General features: G+C 40.1%; 1 protein-coding gene across 1 annotated transcript in view; it reads left to right on the forward strand.

Moving 5' to 3' along the window:
• LOC122788738 (collagen alpha-1(XIII) chain-like) overlaps positions 1-21,472 on the forward strand; it is a 239,364-nt gene that overhangs the window by 191,060 nt on the left and 26,832 nt on the right. The window contains exon 15 of the mRNA XM_044055631.1: positions 7,363-7,443. Within this exon, the coding sequence (XP_043911566.1) occupies positions 7,363-7,443 (81 nt within the window). The remainder of the gene's footprint in view (positions 1-7,362; positions 7,444-21,472) is intronic.

A 21,472-nucleotide genomic window follows, 5' to 3' on the forward strand; every position in this document is an offset into this window, starting at 1 on the left:
CTGTAGACAAGAACCTGTGTGTGATCTCAGAGTCTCCTCCAGGAATTCTATCTTAGCATCTGCACACAAGAGCACATACTCCTCCCCTAAGCCTCATCATTCCTCTCCTCCACCTGCTAGCTGCAACAGGCAACCTAATTACTAGTCAGTTCTAGTCCCCTGAGTCCTAGCTAGGTCATTATCCATCTGTGCCAACAGAGCTACCTTCAAGATCCTTAGTTGGCAGTTCCCCTGGCTTTTCCTATCTCAGTGCTGGGAGAACTTCAGCTTCACTGTGTTGCTTTATTTCCTTATATTCAGTATCACATGAATATCCCTCTAGGGATGAGGATTACCAATGTAATTTATCAGAAGTCATCATGGACACACCCCTTTTCTGACCAAATATGTCAGACAGAAATGGGTGAGTGCTTCCAGCCCTAGCATTCTTTCATAGAGGTACTTGTTAAATTTCTTTACTCACCAGACCACACTAAGTCATTTACTATATATATATGTATATAGTTATGTTAAGCGCTGGTCAATGGTCCTGAAACTGTACTATCCTACAGCTGGTAAAGTGAAACACCATAAGTGTCATGAAGTGAGTCATCATATGACAATCTAAGAGGCAAATATGGATCCAAGTGGGTAAGCATGTCAAGTGATGCAATCATTTTTGTTGTCCGTTTGAATGTGCATTTCCAGTCTTACGTTATTTTTGCTCAGTCCCATTTTGTAGCAATATATTTTGCATCTATTTTGCCTTATGGTTCTTTAGTGTACTGCCCATATCTTACTACAGCATCATCCTGTCACTTTCTGGTACAACATCACAGTCTCGATGCATATGTTTTTTTTGTTTTGGTAACACTGCCATTCGACCTATGATCTGTAAACTTACTTCCCTCAAGTTCATACCAACTTGAAGAAAAGCTATTCCTTTTTTTCTGATTTAATGTAATATCATAGCATATCAAGATAGAGAATGGGATTCTTGCTTTAAAACAGTATTCTTACATATCTTGTGTCAGTCATATAGGACAGTGGGATGGTGTGGTTGATATGCTCAGCTTCAATAAGCCTGGTGTTCATCATATAAAGTAGTTCCTACATTTCATAGACATAATAGTGCCAAGAGGTTCAGAAGAAACTTGTGGAACTTTTGAGTCCCAAATACCCCCTCAGCAGTGACACATTCTAAAGTATTGGGTGCCTTTAATACAACCCCTGCCACTTGTTCTTCATGCTTATCAAGTCTCACAAAATCTTGAGTTTGACCTTTAATAAATTAACACTTGTAGAAAGTTCAAAAGCTGGTATGTTGCTCAACATCAACAAAACAAATTATGTGAAATAGTCCTATCAGTTCTTTGAAAAAAGATGAGGAACAGTGGATGCAGTGACAGATTTTCTTGGGCTGAAAGATCTCTGCAGATGGTGATTGCAGCCATGAATTTAAAAGTTGCTTGCTTTTTGGAAGGAGAGCTATGACATATCTGGATAAGGTTTTAATCAGCAAAAACATCACATTGTCAACAAAAGTTCACACAGTCAATGCTATTTTTTTTCCAGTAACAGGGATGCCGACTCCAGCTTTCTTGATAGAGGTCACATACCCTCAAGATAAAGGATATGGTTGATTTTGCTGCAAAGTCAATTATTTCCTTTACTCTGATGTGCGAGCTCAGAGCTAGAACATTATCATATTTTGTTCAAAGTATAAAACATTGAAGTGAAATCTCATCATCATTTGGTGGCAGATCAGGTAGAGAAATCTAATGGACTGTACTGAAAAGAGTAGGGGTAGTAACCTATTCATATCTACATTCTGTCACTAACTACGTATCCCATTGACCATCTACACCTCTGCAACTTGTAAAGCAAGGGATATCTTAATGGTTCCACCAAGGTGAATGCCTCTCTACCACTTCTCCTAGCTCAGTGATACAAGTTACTTTTTAACCAAAACTCCTGAACAATGTTCTGAGTCTAACCTACGTCCTTAATCAGAGTATAACTTTCTCATAGTCTCCTGTGAGCCTTCCTCTTCAGTTGTAGTTGCCTCCTAGTGACTACATGTACTAGAAAGGACAGCAATTAAATTCAAAGACTAAAACATGTGTGACAGTTTAGATGTTAGATGGAGGGAGAGAAGTATTACACAGACTTTAATGAAAAGAATCCATTGTTATGGAATGTACGTAACTTCTGTATGTTATTTCATCAGTCCATCTGATCCGACAGTGGGACAGAATCACAAGAACAGAGTTGTAGGGTGGAATCACAACAGGATACCTTGGAGAATCAGAGTAGTGTAGACCAAGTAGCTATAGCACAAATGCCAGGAATGAAAAAATTCCTGAAAAAGGCTGTGGAAGTTGCCATACACCTTGTTGAATGAGCATTAGGTTTTCAAAGGTAGAGCATCATGCTGTCCACAGAACAGACAAAGGAAATTAAGTAGTTAGCCATCTAGACAAGGTTTACTTGGAAACTTTTGAGCCCAGTCTGTTAGGAGCAAATGATAAAAACAGCTTATTGTTTGTTTATTTATTTTCTGAAAATCTTGGATGTGTGTAAATAAAATCAGAGTTGTCTGTGAACATCTAAATTGTGTAGGAGATATTCTTCTTGGCATACTTTGGAAAGAATACTAGTAGATTAATGAACTGAGTAAATCTTGTCAGAAGCCACTTTAGGAATAAACAATGGATTATTAAGGAAACCCGTCCTTATTTATGATCAAATGTGGTGCAGTAGCAGACAAGTCATGTAGTTCAGATTTTTTTTTATGTATGAATTAAGAACCACCAGAAAATTGGTTTCGGTGATAAGTACTTCAGGTCAGCATATGATGCTGGTTTGAATGGGGGCATAGTATGAGCTTCTGGGACTAGATTTAAATCCCAGGGAAGATCAAGGCTCTTAATGGGAGGAAGAAGAAAGAACACATCTTTGAGGAAGTCCTTGTACAGCTTGTGAGTATCCAGAGCAGTCTTCTGATATCCTGAGTGATGGCTGGAAATGGCAGACGATTGTACTTTGACAGTGAAGTAATTGTAACCTGATTCAAGTAGGGAAGATAGAAATTGTAGAATATCTGTGTTAGAAACAAAATATGGATCAAACCTGTAACTGAAAGCCCATATATTTTAAAATTTCCATTTGCTCTTCTAAACCTTTTGTTTAGACTGCTTCTGAGAAGGAGACAAAATGTGGATTACATCCTTTGAAAGAGAAGTATGCCTGTCCATTAGGTGAATTGAAGAAACCATGTGGTCAACTTGAGCTTGTGAAGGTCCAGGTGTGACTGGCCAGAGGGATGAGACAGAAGATCTGGTTGTCCATCTAGAAGCCAATTGGACCTTAAAAGAGGAAAACAAATCTGCATAGACCAGTATGGGGCAATGAGAGTTATCAATGATTTGCAGCTTGATGTCTTCTGTAGAGCCTTGTTGAATAGCTGGAAGCACCAGTGGATGGGCATTCTGTGGTAGGGCCAACACTGAAGGAAGTCCTCTTGATAGCCTTCAGGGAGAAGAGGCTATCATCTTCTCCATAACCTCAAAAGCAGACCCAGAGTCTATTGGCACTGAGGGGCCACTCCTTAGCACTCACTCATCCCCTGCCAAAGCCAACATGGGTGAAGATGAGGAAGGAAGCACCAGCACCATGAACTCAGACAGCCTTAAGGTGGAGATTGGAATAACCAGCTTGAACAAAAAAGGCCCCAGCACTAAGAATGGTTCAAAATGAGTTGTAGTCAGCACTGTTTATGACAAATGTGTGGGTCCAAAATACACTTGAAGCTGAAGGGGCTGGAGTCAAGTGCATCAGATGCATAATCATCAGTATTTACACCTGAATAGGTATCAGTGCCAATATGACAAGATCCAGGTGAGTTGCTGGCTCCAAAAATCCAAGAGTTGAATGAGGGCCAACACAAACCACTCTTGGCAGAGGGGTGTGGAATGATACCCATTTCCATCTGCATCTTCAAGAAGGCCCTTATCATAGGTTACTAGTCACTTTTGATATGCTTCTGAAAGAATGGAAAGATTTTATAGATAAGGTAAATGGAGGTTTGGAACACAAGAGGTGAGCCAATTCTCACTTTTAAAAAGTATTCACTACTCAGTTTTGTGGGACACTTACCCATCATGCTTATTGTCTCCAGAACTGAAGATGTCTGTCTCAGTACTTTAGGAGAAGATTTCTTCGCAGCAAATTTTGGAGGAACCCACACAAGCAATTTTGGAGAAATCAATACAAGGCTCAAGTATCATCTGGGAATGTTCAAACTGGGCAGCCTTGTGTGGTTTTCTGGTTTTAGTTGGGCTGCATGGTTCTACACTCACTTCTGGTCAGTTTTTGGAGAAGACAAAGGTCCCTGGTCATTTGACTTTTTGACTCCTTGTTTCTCTCCTTTTCTGGCTTTCTTTATCTCTGGAGCTTATGCTGTGTCAATGTGGAAATGGCCTTTAATAATGGCCAAATAAAACAAACTTAGCTTAACAAAAAAAAAAAAAAAAAAACACGAAGTAGATGAACCACCGGGAAAAAAATGTATTCCTGGTACCTCAGCCTTTCACCTTCAAGGGATCAAATAATGAGTTTACTCTTTCTGTTTGCAAGAGATCATTGACCAAACCGCTTACAAATAGAGAATATTTAACCTTTAGGTATTCTGAGCAAACAACACACACATTGTTGGCATCCTGAGGTGGGAATTAATGTCCACATCTGGAAAACTTTCTGAAAGTCTTATCCAGTCTAAAGAAATTATGATAATGTAATTAATGCAATCATAATACCTATCACAATATCAAAACCATACATCTAACTATGTACATATGGAAACTTAGTCTTCCATCAAAATGTGAGCAAGTCAATCCTACAATGAACAACTCGTACTCATCAAAAATGTAAACACTGATCCGCAAAGGATGAAAAAAACACTTTCTGCAGGGGCAAGCCCCACACACACACACACACACACACACACACATATACACACATATACACACACACACACACTTCCACACTATCTTCTGTGCTAAAAGAGCAATATATAACATACATCCCTGAGTTTGTATCTTTGTGTCCCCGTTATTTTTGTCTTTGTCCAGATTTCTTGTGCAATGAATTTGAAAGGTATGCATCTGGGACATAAGCTCATTAATTGGTGACTCTGTAGTGTCCCTTAAAAAGACATCTAAGTGATATAACACAGGAAGATGGTTACAAACCTCCAAGATATTATTTTGAGAAATGCCAATAAAGCATCTTGGTCACCTCTTGGTTCCCAGTTGATGAATGGAGACATATACTTATGGCTCTACTGACAGTGCTGATGGTGTCTTTTCTGCAGAAGCAGTCGGGAAGGGGGGGGTCATATCTTCCTGCCCCTTTAGTGAAGGCAAAGTTTCTTCTCCACAGGACTAAGTTGTTGGACAAAAATCTCCATGATCAAGTTTCCCACATAAACTGCAGTAGACTGGGTAACATTGAGAACTGATGGAACCCTAACCCCCATATTGACAGCATCTTCTAGATTGTCCAGCATTATAAAGTACACATTTCTGTACTCCTCCCCCCAAAAAAAGCTTGGAAGGTGCTAAATGCCCTGTTCTACAGTCAGTTGTACTTGTATCTCCCAGACTGTAATCCAAAACTCCATGTCATCAAATATTTTATCAATGCAACTTATTGAGAAGAAAGCTAAAACAAAATATTTGGTTACTGAAGCAATTTACTCTGGTACTTAATTTTTCTACTGGAAGCCCACTGCTTAGTTAATGTAACAGCCACAAAGTTCTTCCTCTGTGCTGAATTAAGTCCCAATGTCATGCCTCTTTGAAGGTCTTGCCATAAATTTCTTCACCATCTCCATGAATAAAAGCTCTAAATATCTCTCACAGAAAAGCCCATACCTTCCAAAAATAATAATCTTCTTGTGTGATGCCAGTCCAGGGACTGCCATCCCTTTGTACCTTGGCCACATCTAGCATTGTGCCTGGACACTGGCTCCTCAAAGACAACAGACAACAAAGTGTTGCTAGCTGAATGTTGTTCCTTCTAGTCTATACATGGAGTACAAGGCTCCCAGATGCCTATCTCCATCTGATTCCATCCTGCTGTTGCAAGAAGGTTGTGGCTCACATAAGGCATTCTACTTGTGTCTTTGGTATCTTTGAAATCTCCACAGGCTAGATAGTTGTTTGAACTTCCCTTCTAATCATTTATGATCACAGATTCAATGATGATATAACAGGGTATGGATTCAGCGTCATCTCAGACAACCCTCTCTCTCCATGACCCAAATGTGGCGATTCCACCATGAGTGCTACAATCAACTTTGTGACACATGAGGATGAAGTCCTGGCTATGGCTTAGGTTATCAGGGTTTATTTAGCAGGCCTGGCACTGGTAGACCCAACAAGGCTTGTGGGGAGTGAAGGGGCTGAGTCTATTTACCTCTAACAGAAGAAGGAAAAAGGAAAGAATGATGTGTCCTTGGGTGATGAGTAGTTCATGTATACAGGACAGCATTGCAGGTTGCACATCCGATTGTGCAGAGGTAGGCCTGCAGAGGAAGTAATGCACCTGCAGAACTGGCGTATAGTCTCATAGTAGTCCATTGCAGACCTATGGAGGTTGAAAACCCTAGACAGGCATATCACCTCAGAGGGAGCTCAGTCATCTCATAAGCCTGTATGCCAGTAGTAAGCCTGAAACCAACACAGGTATAGGGCTTAAAAAATTCCCCCACACAGAGTGCAAAGGTCTCTTCCCAGGTTGCCCAACCCTCACCCTTATGGCTACAGAGGAATGAATTAGTTGACTGGTTGACTGCGGAAGAGAGCTGAGAGTCACTGAAGGGTGGTGAAAATGGAAACAAAATTCCATCCTGACTGTTTCCTCTTGCTGTTATTCAGACCAGTAACAGTAGAAGAGGTTTCTTTAGTGTCTTGGCCACATTTCTTCAAGTCAGTATGAATACCACTTTGGGTCTATATTGCAAATAGGCCAAAGGCTTAGTTTGACTAGCCCAAGGAACAAAAAATAAGCAAGTAGATGATAGGGACCCCTGAAAACCCAACAACAGCTGAACAAGTAAAGGGGAAAACTTGGTTACAGCAAAATGCAAACAACATTTAAGCCATATAGAAACAACTATTTTATCTTCATATAACATGCTCACAAAGGTTACATGGCTGCTTGCTAGGATTGCAGTGTTGCTCTTGTTTAGATAAGTGACAAGATTTTGTGTGCTAGAAAACACAAGTATTAATTTTCATTTATTTTGCAGGTATATGTCTTATATTCATAGACTGTTGAAATTTTAATTATGAATTTATGTCTGCATTTGTCACGCAGGGAGAACCTGGTGTTATGGGCATGAGGGGAATGAAAGGAGACCAGGGACATAAAGGAGACAGGGGGCCTCTCGGACTGCCGGTAAGTTATTATATCATCTGTTCACTATAACAGCTTTGTGCCACTTTTTATTTAACTAACTCTAATACAAACAATTTTTACAGAACCTGCACAGATTTTCCACACTAGTGGTGCAAATTTCAGTTCAATTCCTTTAAATGTCAGTAGCAGATCTCAACATGATAAATGCTCAGCATGTGAGACTCGAGTAAATAAAATGCTGAATTCAATCAACAAAATGCTGAATGCCTTGTTCATTGCACCTTACAAATGTGCCATGTATTTGGGAGTTTATATGTCTGCTAGCGATAATAATGGCACTGTCCTCTGCACTTCTTTCTGTTTAAAAAAAATGTTCCCTATAGGAATGAGGGATACTGGGTTCAAAATATAGTAATGAGTGTTCAACTTCTAAATGATCTGGACTATTTGTATCACTGATAGAGTGTAAAGATAATTCAGAAAAGTAGAGTATGTGTTTTTTATTTACCTGAAAACAGAGAAGCATTATGGATTGTGGGAGAAAGTGATACGTCACATAAATGATTATGTCTTCTTTATAAAATCCTATAAATGTCACATAGAATGTGGGCATTAGTAATCAACTTTTTCAAAATGTATCCCTCCAGTTATGCAAAACCATTTATTTCCAGTAAACAGATATTTAATCTATTTCCAGTGTATAACAATTTTGAGGACATTTTTTAATTTTCTAAAATGAATAAGTAAAAATCTATACTTTAAACTTACCCCGAAAGACTCCTATGATCACAATACATCACACCAGTGGCAAAACTTTGATTTGAACCACTGTTGTTGTGACAGGGCTTCACAAATATAGTTTCAAAGGAGCTTACAACACTGAGTACTCAACCTTTTGCCTAAAATTTAGCGACTTCATAAGAACTATGGATTACAACAGTTCAAAAGGAAATGCAGAAGCAACTACACATATTTGAATGTGAGAAACAGTATTTCACTTTACAAAGTATTGAATATGAATGTAAATTTGGTGATACTGCCGCATGCATGTTCCCATCCACTGAGCTGTAGGCTGCTATCCCTCTTAGTTGGGGGGTTGGAGTTGGTATAAGGGGGTTGGGGTTGGTATAATGGTTAAGGAGTTTACTTCAGAGACACAAGGTATAGAGTTTGATTCTCACCATGGAGTGCATGGCTAAACTTTAAAGGGTTGGGAGGGTGGCCTAATGGTTAAGGTGTTTACCTTACAAACACAAGGTGCAGGGTTTGAGTCTCACAAGGGATAATTGGCTAAGCTTAAAATGGCTTGCAAGGGCAGTTAGCTTAGTACTAATCTATGAATCTATGAATCTATGAATTTCAGAAGTTTGTCTGCTTATGACAATAGCAAAAAAGAAAACAGGCACAAACACGGAGCTGAGAACAAACTGTAAAAGCAAAGGAACCACAGTAGGTAATCCACAAAGAATATTCATTAACAAACGGATCCACAAAAGCTTTCGTCCCTGCACAATCAGGAACTTCATCAGAATAAAGTAATTCCTGCAAAAGATCAAATTTAAATAATCAAATTAATCACCACGTCATAAAAACATGCCCCCCTCTTCCCCTTTATTTACATATTTAATAAATAAGCACAATATAAAAGACATATTAACTATGAACATTTGAAACAAAGATATAATAATTGAAATACTCTAATTATATAAAACCATTTAAAATCATCTCTCTAATGCTTTTAATTTTAAGAAACATGCAATTGAAAATGAATCATTAAGGCCTGGCCATTGCAAAGCATTCAGTTTTAATTGCCAAAGGGCTTCTTGCATTTCTAAAATCAGAGCCCAAGGGCCTCCCCTTGCATCTGGCATAATTACTTCTAGTATCATACATTTAAACATATGATCTGAGAATTCCATGCTATGTCTGGCCAGGGCATTGGTCTCCTTTTTGTTCTTTATGTCTCTTATGTGTTCGTAGAGCCTATTCTTTAATTTTCTGTCCGTTTTCCCCACGTAAAAACAAGAACATTTTGTGCAAATTGCGCAGTAAACAACCTTCTCTGAATTACAGGTGCATTTTTTCTTCATTTTTATAGTAATATTGTTTATATTAAATATGCAGCCCTCCTCAATATAAGTACAACAATTGCACATACCACATTTCTTCATAGACCCATTCTGAGATTTTGATGGTACTTGTTCTAACAAGTTTTTTATAATCCTGCCCTTTTTGTATACAATGACAGGGGCATCACCTACAATATTCCTAGTGTCTTTATTCATAATAAGTATACTCCAGTTTTTAAATAGAATGTCAGCAACATTTCTGATGCAATTATTAAAAATTGTCACAAAGGCACTAGCAAAATTTCTCTCCTCAGGTTCCAATATATTTCAAATTTCTTCAGACTGTGAATTAATATTATAATCTAAGGAAATAGGGTTAATGCTATAACTCCCTAAATAAGTGTCCAGTACCCCCTGATGTAGTAATGGTTTATAAAACCCCTTTTATCTTTTATTCACAACTTCCATCATGACTTCATTTATTAAGTTGCAAGGGTAACCTCTCTTCATAAACATCTCTTTCAGGACATCACGTTCATCTAGGAACCTTTCAAAACTAGAAACCATTCGAGCAGTCCTCACATATTGGCCTTTAGTCACGGCCTTCTTTTGTTTGAAAGGGTGAGAGCTGTTAAAATGTAGAAAACTATTTGAATATGTAGGTTTCCTATAGATTTCTGATTTAAAGACTTTAAGTTCCTTGTCTTTAATCAACCTTACATCCAAGTAAGGACTCTCATCTTTATTCACATTATGTGCAAATTTTAGAAAAGTGGTAAAATTATTCAAATAACCAAGAAACTCGGGTATCATCTCGCCCGAACCCTTCCAAAAATAAAGATGTCATCCAAGAACCTCATATAGCATGCACAGTGGGGAAAGAATGGTGACAGAGATAAAACCTTCCTTTCCCACTGTAACATGACTATATTTGCATACATCCCCCACATGCTGTACCCATCGAGATGCCCTCAGTTTGCAGGAAATATTCCTTATCAAAGAGAATAAAATTATTGCACAGTACTATACTCAGTAGGTGTTCAAGGGTATTAATAGTTGCTTGTGGTACTCCCTTATCTAACAGGTACTCACAAAACCATTCAAGGCCAATACTGTGAGGTATGACCGTATAAAGATCTTTAACATCAGTGGTAATGAAGTAACCATTTTCATTATAATCAATACATTCATCCTCTTAAGGAAATCCCATGAATCTTTGCACAGATTAGTTTCTTCTACTAAGTATCCTTTAAGTCTGATATCCAGGAATTTCACTATAGGTTGGGTTACTGACCACGAGCAATAGGCTATAACTGGTAAATGAAGTCATAGGTTATTTCAGACTCATCCATGTAGGGATATTTGGTCTAGGAAGCAGGCATTATGTACACAATAGGCAGCTCCATGGGAGCATTTGCTACTTTATTTGCATTTCTGTTTTAAAACAAAAGCAACACATCAAAAATGGTGGGCATAGAGTAGTTACCCCCAAAATAGAAAAGAAAACTGTAATGCTAAGACAGCAAACCTGAGAAAGAAATTTAGAAAAAGGGAATATTAAAGTTGAAATGAGTGATCATGCGTATGTTTTGCCACAGAAAGAAAGGCAGGTACTGTGTCAGTGGTAGCAATGTGACATAGTGGTGTAGACAAGAAAGCAAACACACGGTGATATAATGCATGTTGTATTTATATGAGCAGTAGTTTGATGGGAACTGTATTTGCTTGAATTGCTGTAATATGAAAAAAAAAACAAATTCTCAGAGTCTTTTGAAGCACTTCATATTTTGTAATATCAGAAAGTTGTTTGTCATGTTATATGTAGTCAGTTCATCTTTAAATGCAAGCTCCAGGATGTTACTAACAAATATTTCCTGGCTGACTGAGGAGTGTCTAGAAAAATGAAATGAATGCATAACCGGGTGAGATTCAGAGAGATTTACTCTACTGAGACTTGCTCTGTTGTAGTGTTTATTTCCACACAAGCACTACCCATGAGTAACGTATTCACTCAGAGTACAACTTTATGAATCTTGCTTACCACATTACTGCAGGCTGCAAATTAAACATTCATATTTTGTTTTTAATTTAGGTACCCCCACCTCCTTTTGTAGCACACACTTTCTTTCTCAGCAGTGGTCTGCAGCTTTTTTTTGCAATCACATGTACTGCAATTGCCTTTCTGGGATGAAGAAATATTAAGGATTTTGCTTGGTTTCTCATGCAAGGTCCAGTCTCTCTCCAAAAAGTGAAACTGCCATACAGTTGTGTAGAGAAGCAATGATGGCCACAGTTTTAAAGGATTTTTTTTTAGAATCCCAGAAACCAAGGTTGCATATTTGAGAATTTCTGCACGTACAGTTAATTATGTGCTGACTTGAAAATGTGGGCCAGTTCTCTCCTGCTGTTCTTTGATAGTAAAGGTCTAGTTTGTGAAATATTAAGAAATGTTTGTGTGTTCTTCCTACTTTGAAAAGTCCAGAAATTCTAACATTTTACTTACTGTAGTGCACAGCACGAATCTGTGAAAATCTAATATTGTATTTTCTATGCATAGTTTGCTTGCACAATTAAAAGCATTTATGAGTTTTTTATTGCAAGTGTGACTCACACTGTTATGAACAAAACCATATGATTTTTAAATTAAATTGATGTCATTTAATTTATAAAACAAGGTAATGTAAATATATAACAGAGAATGCAATTTGAAATGTACTATATTTCTGAAACTGCTTGTTTTCTGATGGCACTGCTAAGATGTAGAGCAAAAAGTAAGCAAACTTTTGAGTGTTCTTCTAACTTATGTCACTGATGGAAGTCATTTACATGAACATTTTCCCATTGTATATGTGTGTGTATGAGTCCTTAAATCTCCTAACACTTTGTGCCTTGTCAGTAATGAGTATGTTTTCAACAGCAGTCTTACATTTTTTGGGAAGGGGAGTTAAGATGTAATTTTCTACATCTCAGCTACTGTGCATTTTCAGAACTGTTTGGAGCCTCAGAAATTCTTTCAGTGTTTTTTTTTTTTTTTGTTATCTAAACAACATTTCAAATGGTCACAACCATATGATCGACTTTTTGAAAAGTCTAACTTCAGAAAACAACAAAAATCTATGTATTTTTGTTTAGAGCAAGCCCTTCTGCATCCCCCATGTTGGGGGGGGGGTTGTGCCCACAACACCTGCATATTATTTGTACCAACTTTGAGACTGTACTACAGTGGGGAAAAGGGTGAATTCCCCTATCCCTACTGTACTGCAATCTCCATTCAAAAGCTTCAGCTTTTCGAAAAGTCTCAACCATATGAGGTTCAACTTTCTCAGGAGTTGAGCTGAGTGGGACCCATATATATATCTATATATATATATATATATATATATATATATATATATATATATATATATATATATATATATATATATATGTAGTTATACGTATGTATTTATATATACATACTTTTTATGCCCTTTCCCCATACCTTCCTCCCACTGCTGTGGAGCCTTCTGATCCTCTTGTCTGTTCACACCCTCATAGTTCCAATCTCCATAGCAGCTCTTTTCCAGGCTTGCCCAAGACTAACCTTCCTGCTTAGGTCCTCAGTTTTTTGAGACAGTATAGCATTAATGGCAGTATATTATACTTCAGGCCAGTAAGTGAAGAGCACTGATGGGTGTGCTGTAACAGGCAAGAAGTCACCAACCATATATGCTGCCAGACAGGAATGTTGTCACCCTAAGGAGATGATGTGCAGTAGGCATAATGTACAGACTCATAGAATGGCATGTTCTAGTAATGCTCTTCTGGTACATTCTACTTATATCCCCACTAGGTAGGAGAGGATATTGGCAGTGACTACTCAAAATAGTGATGGTAGCCCTAGCTGTCTCATGTATTTCATTGTAGTACTAGGTCCTTACACTCCCCTCTTCCAACACATGCATTCAGACTATTTTAATTTCTATGCACCCCTCCCACCATCTGCCCATTCTGGACCTGCGTCTTACTCCAAGTGTTGCATGGTCATGCTAGATGTTCTTTGTGTTTCACTGTTGCAGTCATCACATTTGGGTTATCTGCCTGCAGGTAGCCCTCAGCCGGCCTGAATACTAGAGTCTTCAGATTTCTGCGTCAGATGCTGTCACTTCTTCCATGATGTCAGGTTGTCAGAGGTATAAAACATGCAGCAGACACCTTTACATCAGTCTTTCTTGCCATGCGGTGCCTGAAGCAGAAGCAGTTTGCAAGTGCCGGTCAGACCTGAAGTCTTCAAAAAAGACAAGTACCCCTTAGGGGATCTTTTTTTCTTGCTCTAACAGATGTCAGAAAAAAGTAACAATTGTCTTGCCTGTGGAAAGCAAATACCTCATAGAGATTTTCATTCTAACTGCATCACCTGTTTAGGCCCAGACCCCAATGTCCCTTGCTGTCAGTTTTGTGCCTTGTTCAACACGCGAACTATTCACCGTTGGGCTATTTTTGTAGCTAAATACTTTCATTCTCGATCTCCGTACTCCGAAATGGCTTCTTTAAGCCATCTGACTACCGATCTTCCGAAAAAACGTAAGGATAAAGAGAGAGACAGACAGCATAGGTCCAAAACTGCCGACGATGCTTCCGATAAGTTAGTCGCCAGTCCACCGGTACTCATTGAGGCACTTTCACAGCCCCTGATGCCTGCTACTACAGATTCACAGGCCTCAACTGAGACCCATTCGGAGTCCGGTATGCCGCGAGATGCTTCTTCGACTATGGAACCTGCGGATGTCTCTACCTTGGATGGGTCCAGAGCCGATGTGCAGGCACTGGCTTCTGAGGGTGTATTCAGGCCTACCGATTTTCATATTAAACCAACAACTTCATTTCAAGCTAAGAATACTTAATTCCTCATGCCTAAAGCTCGCACCAAGCCTAAAAAAAGATGACCAAAGCACATTCTCAGGCCCATATGCCTCAAAAACAAATGATTAGAATGGCTGAAGACCTTATTACCTTAATTAGGGGAAGCCAGCCTTCCCCCCTCTGAGACCTAGAACTGATTTTCTTTCTGATTCTTCTGATCAGGAATCTGAAATTTCTGCTCCTTCTGATTATCAGGATTTGCCCTTATCTACTTATGAGGATTCTGATGCAGAGGATTACATTCCCTCTGCTTCCCATCCAGAAGATTTATCTTTTGGTGAAACCTTGCATACTCTTAGGGAGCATTTCTGCTGGGAAAGCCAGGACTATCCTCAGTCCAAAAAGAGACTTAGGGAATTTTTAAATCTGCCTCAACACAGGCCTCTAGCTATCCCTCCTGTTCTGGAGATTGTAGATGATGTTTTCTTGGAATCCACCCTTACCCCAGACACTTTGCTTCCAGCTCCCAGGAAACCTGACAGGTACTACAGAGTACCTGACTCTCACAAATTCCTTTTCAAGAATCCTACTGCAGATCCAGAGACCATTTCCCAAGGACCAAAAGGCATTAAGGCTACTACTGCCAAAAATCCTACCCCTTCTGATAGGGATTCTAGAGCTTTAGACAGATGGGGTAAGAAGGTGTATACCTCTGCTACTTTGGCCATTAGGGATTTAAATTGCCAGTTTCATATGTTAAAGTATCAGCAGCATATTATGGGATTAATTAAACAGAAAATTATGTTGATTCCTGACTGTGCTGAACACAAAGATTTACAAGAGTTAATACATTCTGCTGACCAAGTAGGTAAACATACTTTGCAATGTGGTTTTGATGCTTTAGAAGCATCTTGCAGGGCTGCTGTCACTGGGTCTGTACTTAGAAGGCATGCTTGGCTTAAGGAACAAAACTTGCCAGATCATGTTAAAGCTAAATTACTGGATGCACCCTTAAACCAAGAGCGCCTTTTTGGCAACAAAGCAGAAGAAGTCCTCAAAAGGATGGAGGAAGAAGTTAAATCTATGCAAACTGTTAAAGATTTCTTACAAGTACAGCCACGTAGATTCAGTAGGCATTGGCCTTCAAAGAACTGGTCCTTTCCAGTCCCTTCCAGGCCTTCGCAGTCCAAACCCAGGAGCAGCAGACCACCAAGACTTCAGTCTCAGGCTATGCACAGATCTAAGCAGTGCGGGGGCCTTCTTCCAAAGCAGGGAGTAGTATGCCACCCCCCTTTGGAAAAGTGGCACAATGACTTATCCTTAACTCTACCAAGCATGGCTCAACTACTTGTTCCCTTAGGAGGAAAGCTCGCCCTGCATGCAAAAAACTGGGAACTCATTACCCAAGACAAATGGGTTTTAAACATAGTTTCCCTAGGATACAGATTCCACTTCCACTCACTCCCAACCCAAAGTGGATGGCCAGATCTCCCCCCAAACCAGTGGGTGGAGGCCCAAAAGCAAGTGCTCTCTCTCCTCAGCATCAGGGCTATTCAACGTGTCCCAGCAGAACAAAGGGGACAAGGTTTTTATTCAAGACTCTTCCTGGTTCCCAGAAAAGAAAACTCCTGGTGTCCTGTCCTGGAACTTTCTATTCTCAACACCTTTCTGGTTGTTCTAAAATTCAAAATGCTAACTTTTCAACAGCTTCTTCCTATGCTAGCCAAGGATGCCTGGCTAGCAACTCTAGACTTAAAAAAAGCTTACCGGCACATCCCAATAAGGGACTCCTGCAGAAAATACCTACACTTCAGGACAGGCTCCATGCACTATCAGTTCTCTGCACTTCCCTTTGGCTTATCTACTGCACCCAGGGTATTCACAAAGTGCCTAGCTCCAGCCATTGCATTTTGCAGGCAGAGAAATTTTCAGATTTACCCATACTTGGACGATTGCCTGATTCAGGCAGACAGTCAGGACTTGCTATTACAACATCTGGTATATGAAAAGAGACTTCTAACTTCACTGGCGTACACCATCAATGAGAAGAAATCACACCTATTACCCTGCCAACAGATTGTATTCCTGGGAGCAAGCTTGAACACAACTTCCCAGATGGCATTCCTCACTATGGAGAAACAAGTTCATTTAGCAACCTACTTCAAACTACTGGCCACAAAAACCCAGCTATCTGCAAGGAAAATCCTGCAAGCCCTGGGGTTCATGGCCTCTTGCATTCTGTTAATTCCATATGCAAGACTGCATATAAGGAAACTTCAATGGTATCTAAAAAGTCTATGCTGTCAGCATTCTCAGGACCTGGAAACAATGATTCCTATCATTCCTTGTCTAAGGGAAGAGCTCTTTTGGTGGGCAGAGGCTTGCTACCACAAGGGACTCCCTTTCACTCTACCCCCTTGCCACCCAAACCCTAACAACAGATGCATCAGACTATGCATGGGGGGCTTACATTGCAGTGCAGTGCATTCAGGGAAAATAGAACCAAAACAGATGCACCTGCATGTCAATCAAAAAGAAATGTTAGCTGTACAGAATGCTCTGACAGCCTTCAAAGACCTTATTCTTCCAGGACAGCTATTGGTAAAGACAGACAACATCACAGTTATGTGGCACATAAACAAGCAGGGGGGAACCCATCCCTACCCACTCTGCAGACTAGCCATAGCTCTGTCGGACACAGCCTTGAGCTACCAAGTGAACCTACAGGCTCAATTCTTTCCAGGCAAACTAAATTCACTGGCAGATAACTTAAGCAGAAATATCATGGACCCACACGAATGGAAACTGGAACCCAATATATTCAAGCTCTTGAGGAACAAATGGGAGACACCAGAGGTAGACCTGTTTGCCTCCCCTCAGAACTACCAGTTGAAATAATTCTGCACCAGAACTCCCCACAGTCAAGCTTGGAAAGTGGATGCCTTGTCCTTTACCTGGGAAAGCCTCTCAGTTTATGTCTATCACCCTCTGCCTCTCCTCTCGAAGGTTCTGGTAAAGATCAAACAGGACAAGCCAAGGACAATACTCATTGCACCAGACTGGCCACGCCAGCACTGGTACCCCCTCTTGCACAGTCTGACAGTGTTACAACCTTGGCACCTGCCTCAGACCCCTTCCCTGCTGTCCCAATAGGCAGGACAGATTATGCACCCTCAGCGTCAAACCCTGAACCTTGCAGCCTGGCTAATTCCCTGAGCTCACCTCCAGCAACCTTCAGTAAGCAGATGCTTGATGTCATTCTTGAGGCAAGGAGGCTTAGTACTAGAAAATCTTATTCAGAAAAATGGAAAAGATACTGTTCCTGCAGCCAAGCTCAGGGGATGGGCACAAAGGTGTCTAGCTTGCCTCATATTCTAGATTATTTAACAGAAATGCTCCAGAAGGGTCTATCTTTCTCTTCAATTAAGATTCATGCCTCTGCCATATCAGTGGATTATAATACTGAGCCACACCTCTTCTCTCATCCCCTGCTAAAACAATTCCTTAGAGGGGCCAAAAATTTAAGACCCCCCCAGGGGAGCTCCCACTCCAGCCTGGGACCATAACTTTGTACTGGAAAAACTCACTCTTCCCCCTTTTGAACCAGCTGCTACAGCAGAGTTAAAATTCCTTTCTTGGAAAACAGCCTTACTTCTAGCCATCACTTCAGCAAGAAGAGTGTCTGAACTGTAGGCCCTCATGGCAGTGGAACCCTTCATTATCTTCCATACGGACAGGGTTTCCCTCAGGACTAATCCATCCTTTATGCCCAAGGTGGTGTCTAGTGTGGCTCTAAACCAGTCCATTCATTTGCCTACTTTTTTCTCTAATCCTCAGAATAAAGGGGAAAGGATACTGCATTCTCTGGACATACACAGACAGATTAGATTCTATTTGTACAGTACTAAGCCTCTCAGAAAATCTGACCAGTTGTTAGTTAGCTTTGCTGCAGGGGCAGAGGGGAAGGCCATTTCAAAACAAACCATTTCCAAATGGATAGCACATTGCATCCATTTCTTCTACAAACACCATGGAAAACCTATCCTACAGGGGATAAGAACACATTCCACCAGGGCTGCATCTACCTTTACTGCATTTCTCAGAGGAGTCCCTACCAGGGACATCTTGAAAGCTGCAACCTGGAGCTCTGTACATGCTTTCACCAAGCATTACCACCTACCTATCTTTTCTAAATCCAGAGCTGGATCTGCCACAGCAGTCTTACAGGGCCTGATTGCCAGCCCTAATGCTCTTTAACTACCTCCACCCTTCCTTAGCTTTGGGAATCAACCCAAATGTGATGACTGCAACAGTGAAACACAAAGAACATAGTACAGTTGTGTATACTTACCATAAATGTAGATGTTCAAGTGTATTCATTGTTGCAGTCCTGGTTACTCTCCCTCCAGCCCCCTGACTTCTCTTGACTTTTACCATTCCTCCTTGTTTGGCAAATATTATATGATGTGTATTTGCTTTTTGCTGGGGGTGTTCCATACCATACCATGTAATTGCTTCCTATTGTGGGGGCACCTGACATCTGGGGCAAGAAAAACTGATGCAATGGTGTCGGCTGCATGTTTTATACCCCTGATGACCTGACGTCATAAAAGAAGTGACAGTATCTGATGCAGAAATCCAAAGACTCTGGTATTCAGGCCAGCTGAGGGCTACCTGCAGGCATATAACCCAAATGTGATGACTGCAACAGTATAACACAAAGAACATCTACATTTATGGTAAGTGTACACAGATGTACTGTCTCTACACTACCCCGCCACCACCAGGAAAGGACAGCTGCTGTTAGTTGCAAGTCTTCCAACCCTGAGTTGAAACTTCCAGTAACCACAGCTTGACCCTACTTTCCAACAGCATGGACTGATTTCTTGCCTATCAGTAATGCACGGCAAAGGAAAATGTAAAAATTATACCTAGCAAAAGTAGTTTGATATTTCAGAGTTCTCAGTTTGAATAAGCATATTTACCAGAAAAAATATGGAGCATATGTGCCTGCACTGGTGCCCTGATTATTGCCCATGTGATCTGGATTTGATCAGTGGCTTTGGCACTTGATAATGCAGGTAGAACAAACTGATGTGCCAATCCTGGGATGTAATATGGTGATCCCTGGTTAACCTAACTGCGGCTCCACGTGCAAAGCCATTGTGTTGCATATAGCAGGCATCCAGTACAGGAGAGGATATTGGCAGTGGCTACTCAAAACAGTGATAGTAGCCATAGCTGTCTCACATAAAGTAGTGCACATGTGCAGTACAGGGACATAACAGGTCCCACTGCTGAAACTGGTACTCACTTTAGCAACAGGGGGTTGGATTAGGGTTATAAAAATGTTCTCATTTGTGGTTCAAGTTGTCTTTATGGCTGTTAGCATAACTGCTCCCTTGGACTATACTTGCCTACTACAGTACAGGGTTTTTCCCTCATATGGGGAAGTAAATGGGCCAAATCTGTCTAGGCACAGCTTTATGGTAAGCAGATACAAGGCAAAAATTACCTAGAAAAAATGGAGCATGTCCAGAATGTTCTACAGTTTTTTCTTTTAAATGGCAGCATTAAAAGATCTTCTCCCAATTATATTACAATGTTGCTTTGAAAGTGGTAATTGGCATATATTAGTTTCACAATCCATTCCTCAAACTCAGAATATTTTACCCCAAACCATAGAAATCTCATAGATTCCAATGTTAGTTTCTAGCTCCAGTTTTCAAACACTTGTCTCAAGTTCTAAAATGGAAGGCTGAGAGGTTATGTTCTGTTGCTGAGTACTGAGAATAATGGCAGTTCTAAAATGGCTTTCAATGCACTCAAAAAAAAATTTTTTTCTGTATTTGGAGATGTGCTTAAGCAAATGAGGATTTCAGACTGCTGTTTCAATTACCAAAACATACTGATTTCACCTAGTGCACAAGGAGAATACACCGTCTTTGTGACATGCAATGTACAGATGCATGTGTTAGGCTTACAGAGGAAAATAACTGAAAAAAATAATGATTTAATTGGAGACATTGGTCTAGTGACTTACAGACTGGTACACAGTTTCTGCTCCTTAATTAGCTATTTCCTAAAAAAAGAGCACTTACCTAATGGTTGACTGGCAATAGAGGAGGCAGGAGTGTTGCTGTCGATAGTCATGCTTTCTAATAGTGAAACTGACATTTCATTGATCCACTGTAAGCCTTGCAGCATGTTGGTGATGTTTTAGGATAGATCATGCCTCACTGGTTTTAGTGTCTTATCATTAAACTTCACTGCTTCACCGAGTTTTTTTGTGACAACCACAACCATGTTCACTGCTTCACTCATCTGTTCCCCCCACTACCTTCTTCCCTCTGTTTCTGCTTTTTTAACCCCTCCCTCCCATCCTGTCCTACCCATGTTCAGGGTGCTTCTGGCTTAGATGGCAGGCCTGGACCACCGGTGAGTTTCATGTGTCTTAACCCTCTACATTGTATGCCTGTTGTGGCGTCATGGTATCTGTTGTGTTATGTAACATTTAGTGTAGCCTCATTTGTGTCGTCTGTGAACAGCAAAACAAATGGCACTTCAACAAATAAATGAAAGACTATGATGCAATATACATGTGGTCAGTGCTTTCAAAGTATAAGGTGGAAAAAAAATTTGCAGAGTAATCCTAATTTTTCACACAGTTGTTTCAGACCTGCTAAACAGATAGCACTAAATTAGCCTCTCTTAGTGGAAATACATGTTTCGCAGGGATCAACTGTTTAGTGAAGATTCAGGCTGAACTGTTACAGCATAAAATATTAAGCAAACTTCACCTGTTTTACCATTCTTTTAAGAATAATGAAGGCTAATATTCAGAGTTACACTTAAAACGACAAATAGGGACACATGAAAATCTGGAGACTTAAAATGCTTACATGGCAGACCAGCAGTCTGTAAATACATACAGAATGAGGCAAGTTTTATTACAGGCTCCTATGATGTGTGCCATAAAAACATGATGGTAGCACAGTAATCCACACATTCATAGAGAAACAGGTTTGCTGGATTAAAAATACTTAATATGTGCACCATAAAAAACATGGAGCCAAGTATCTCTCTTAGAATCAGTGATGTATTTAATACTGTTAAGTTGCTGTTGACTGCTCTTTTTAAAGACATGTATATCCCAG

Source organism: Protopterus annectens, chromosome 14.part0 (genome assembly GCF_019279795.1).
Source record: "Protopterus annectens isolate FY-2018-M chromosome 14.part0, PAN1.0, whole genome shotgun sequence".
In the NCBI taxonomy this organism is placed as follows: Eukaryota; Metazoa; Chordata; order Ceratodontiformes; family Protopteridae; genus Protopterus; species Protopterus annectens.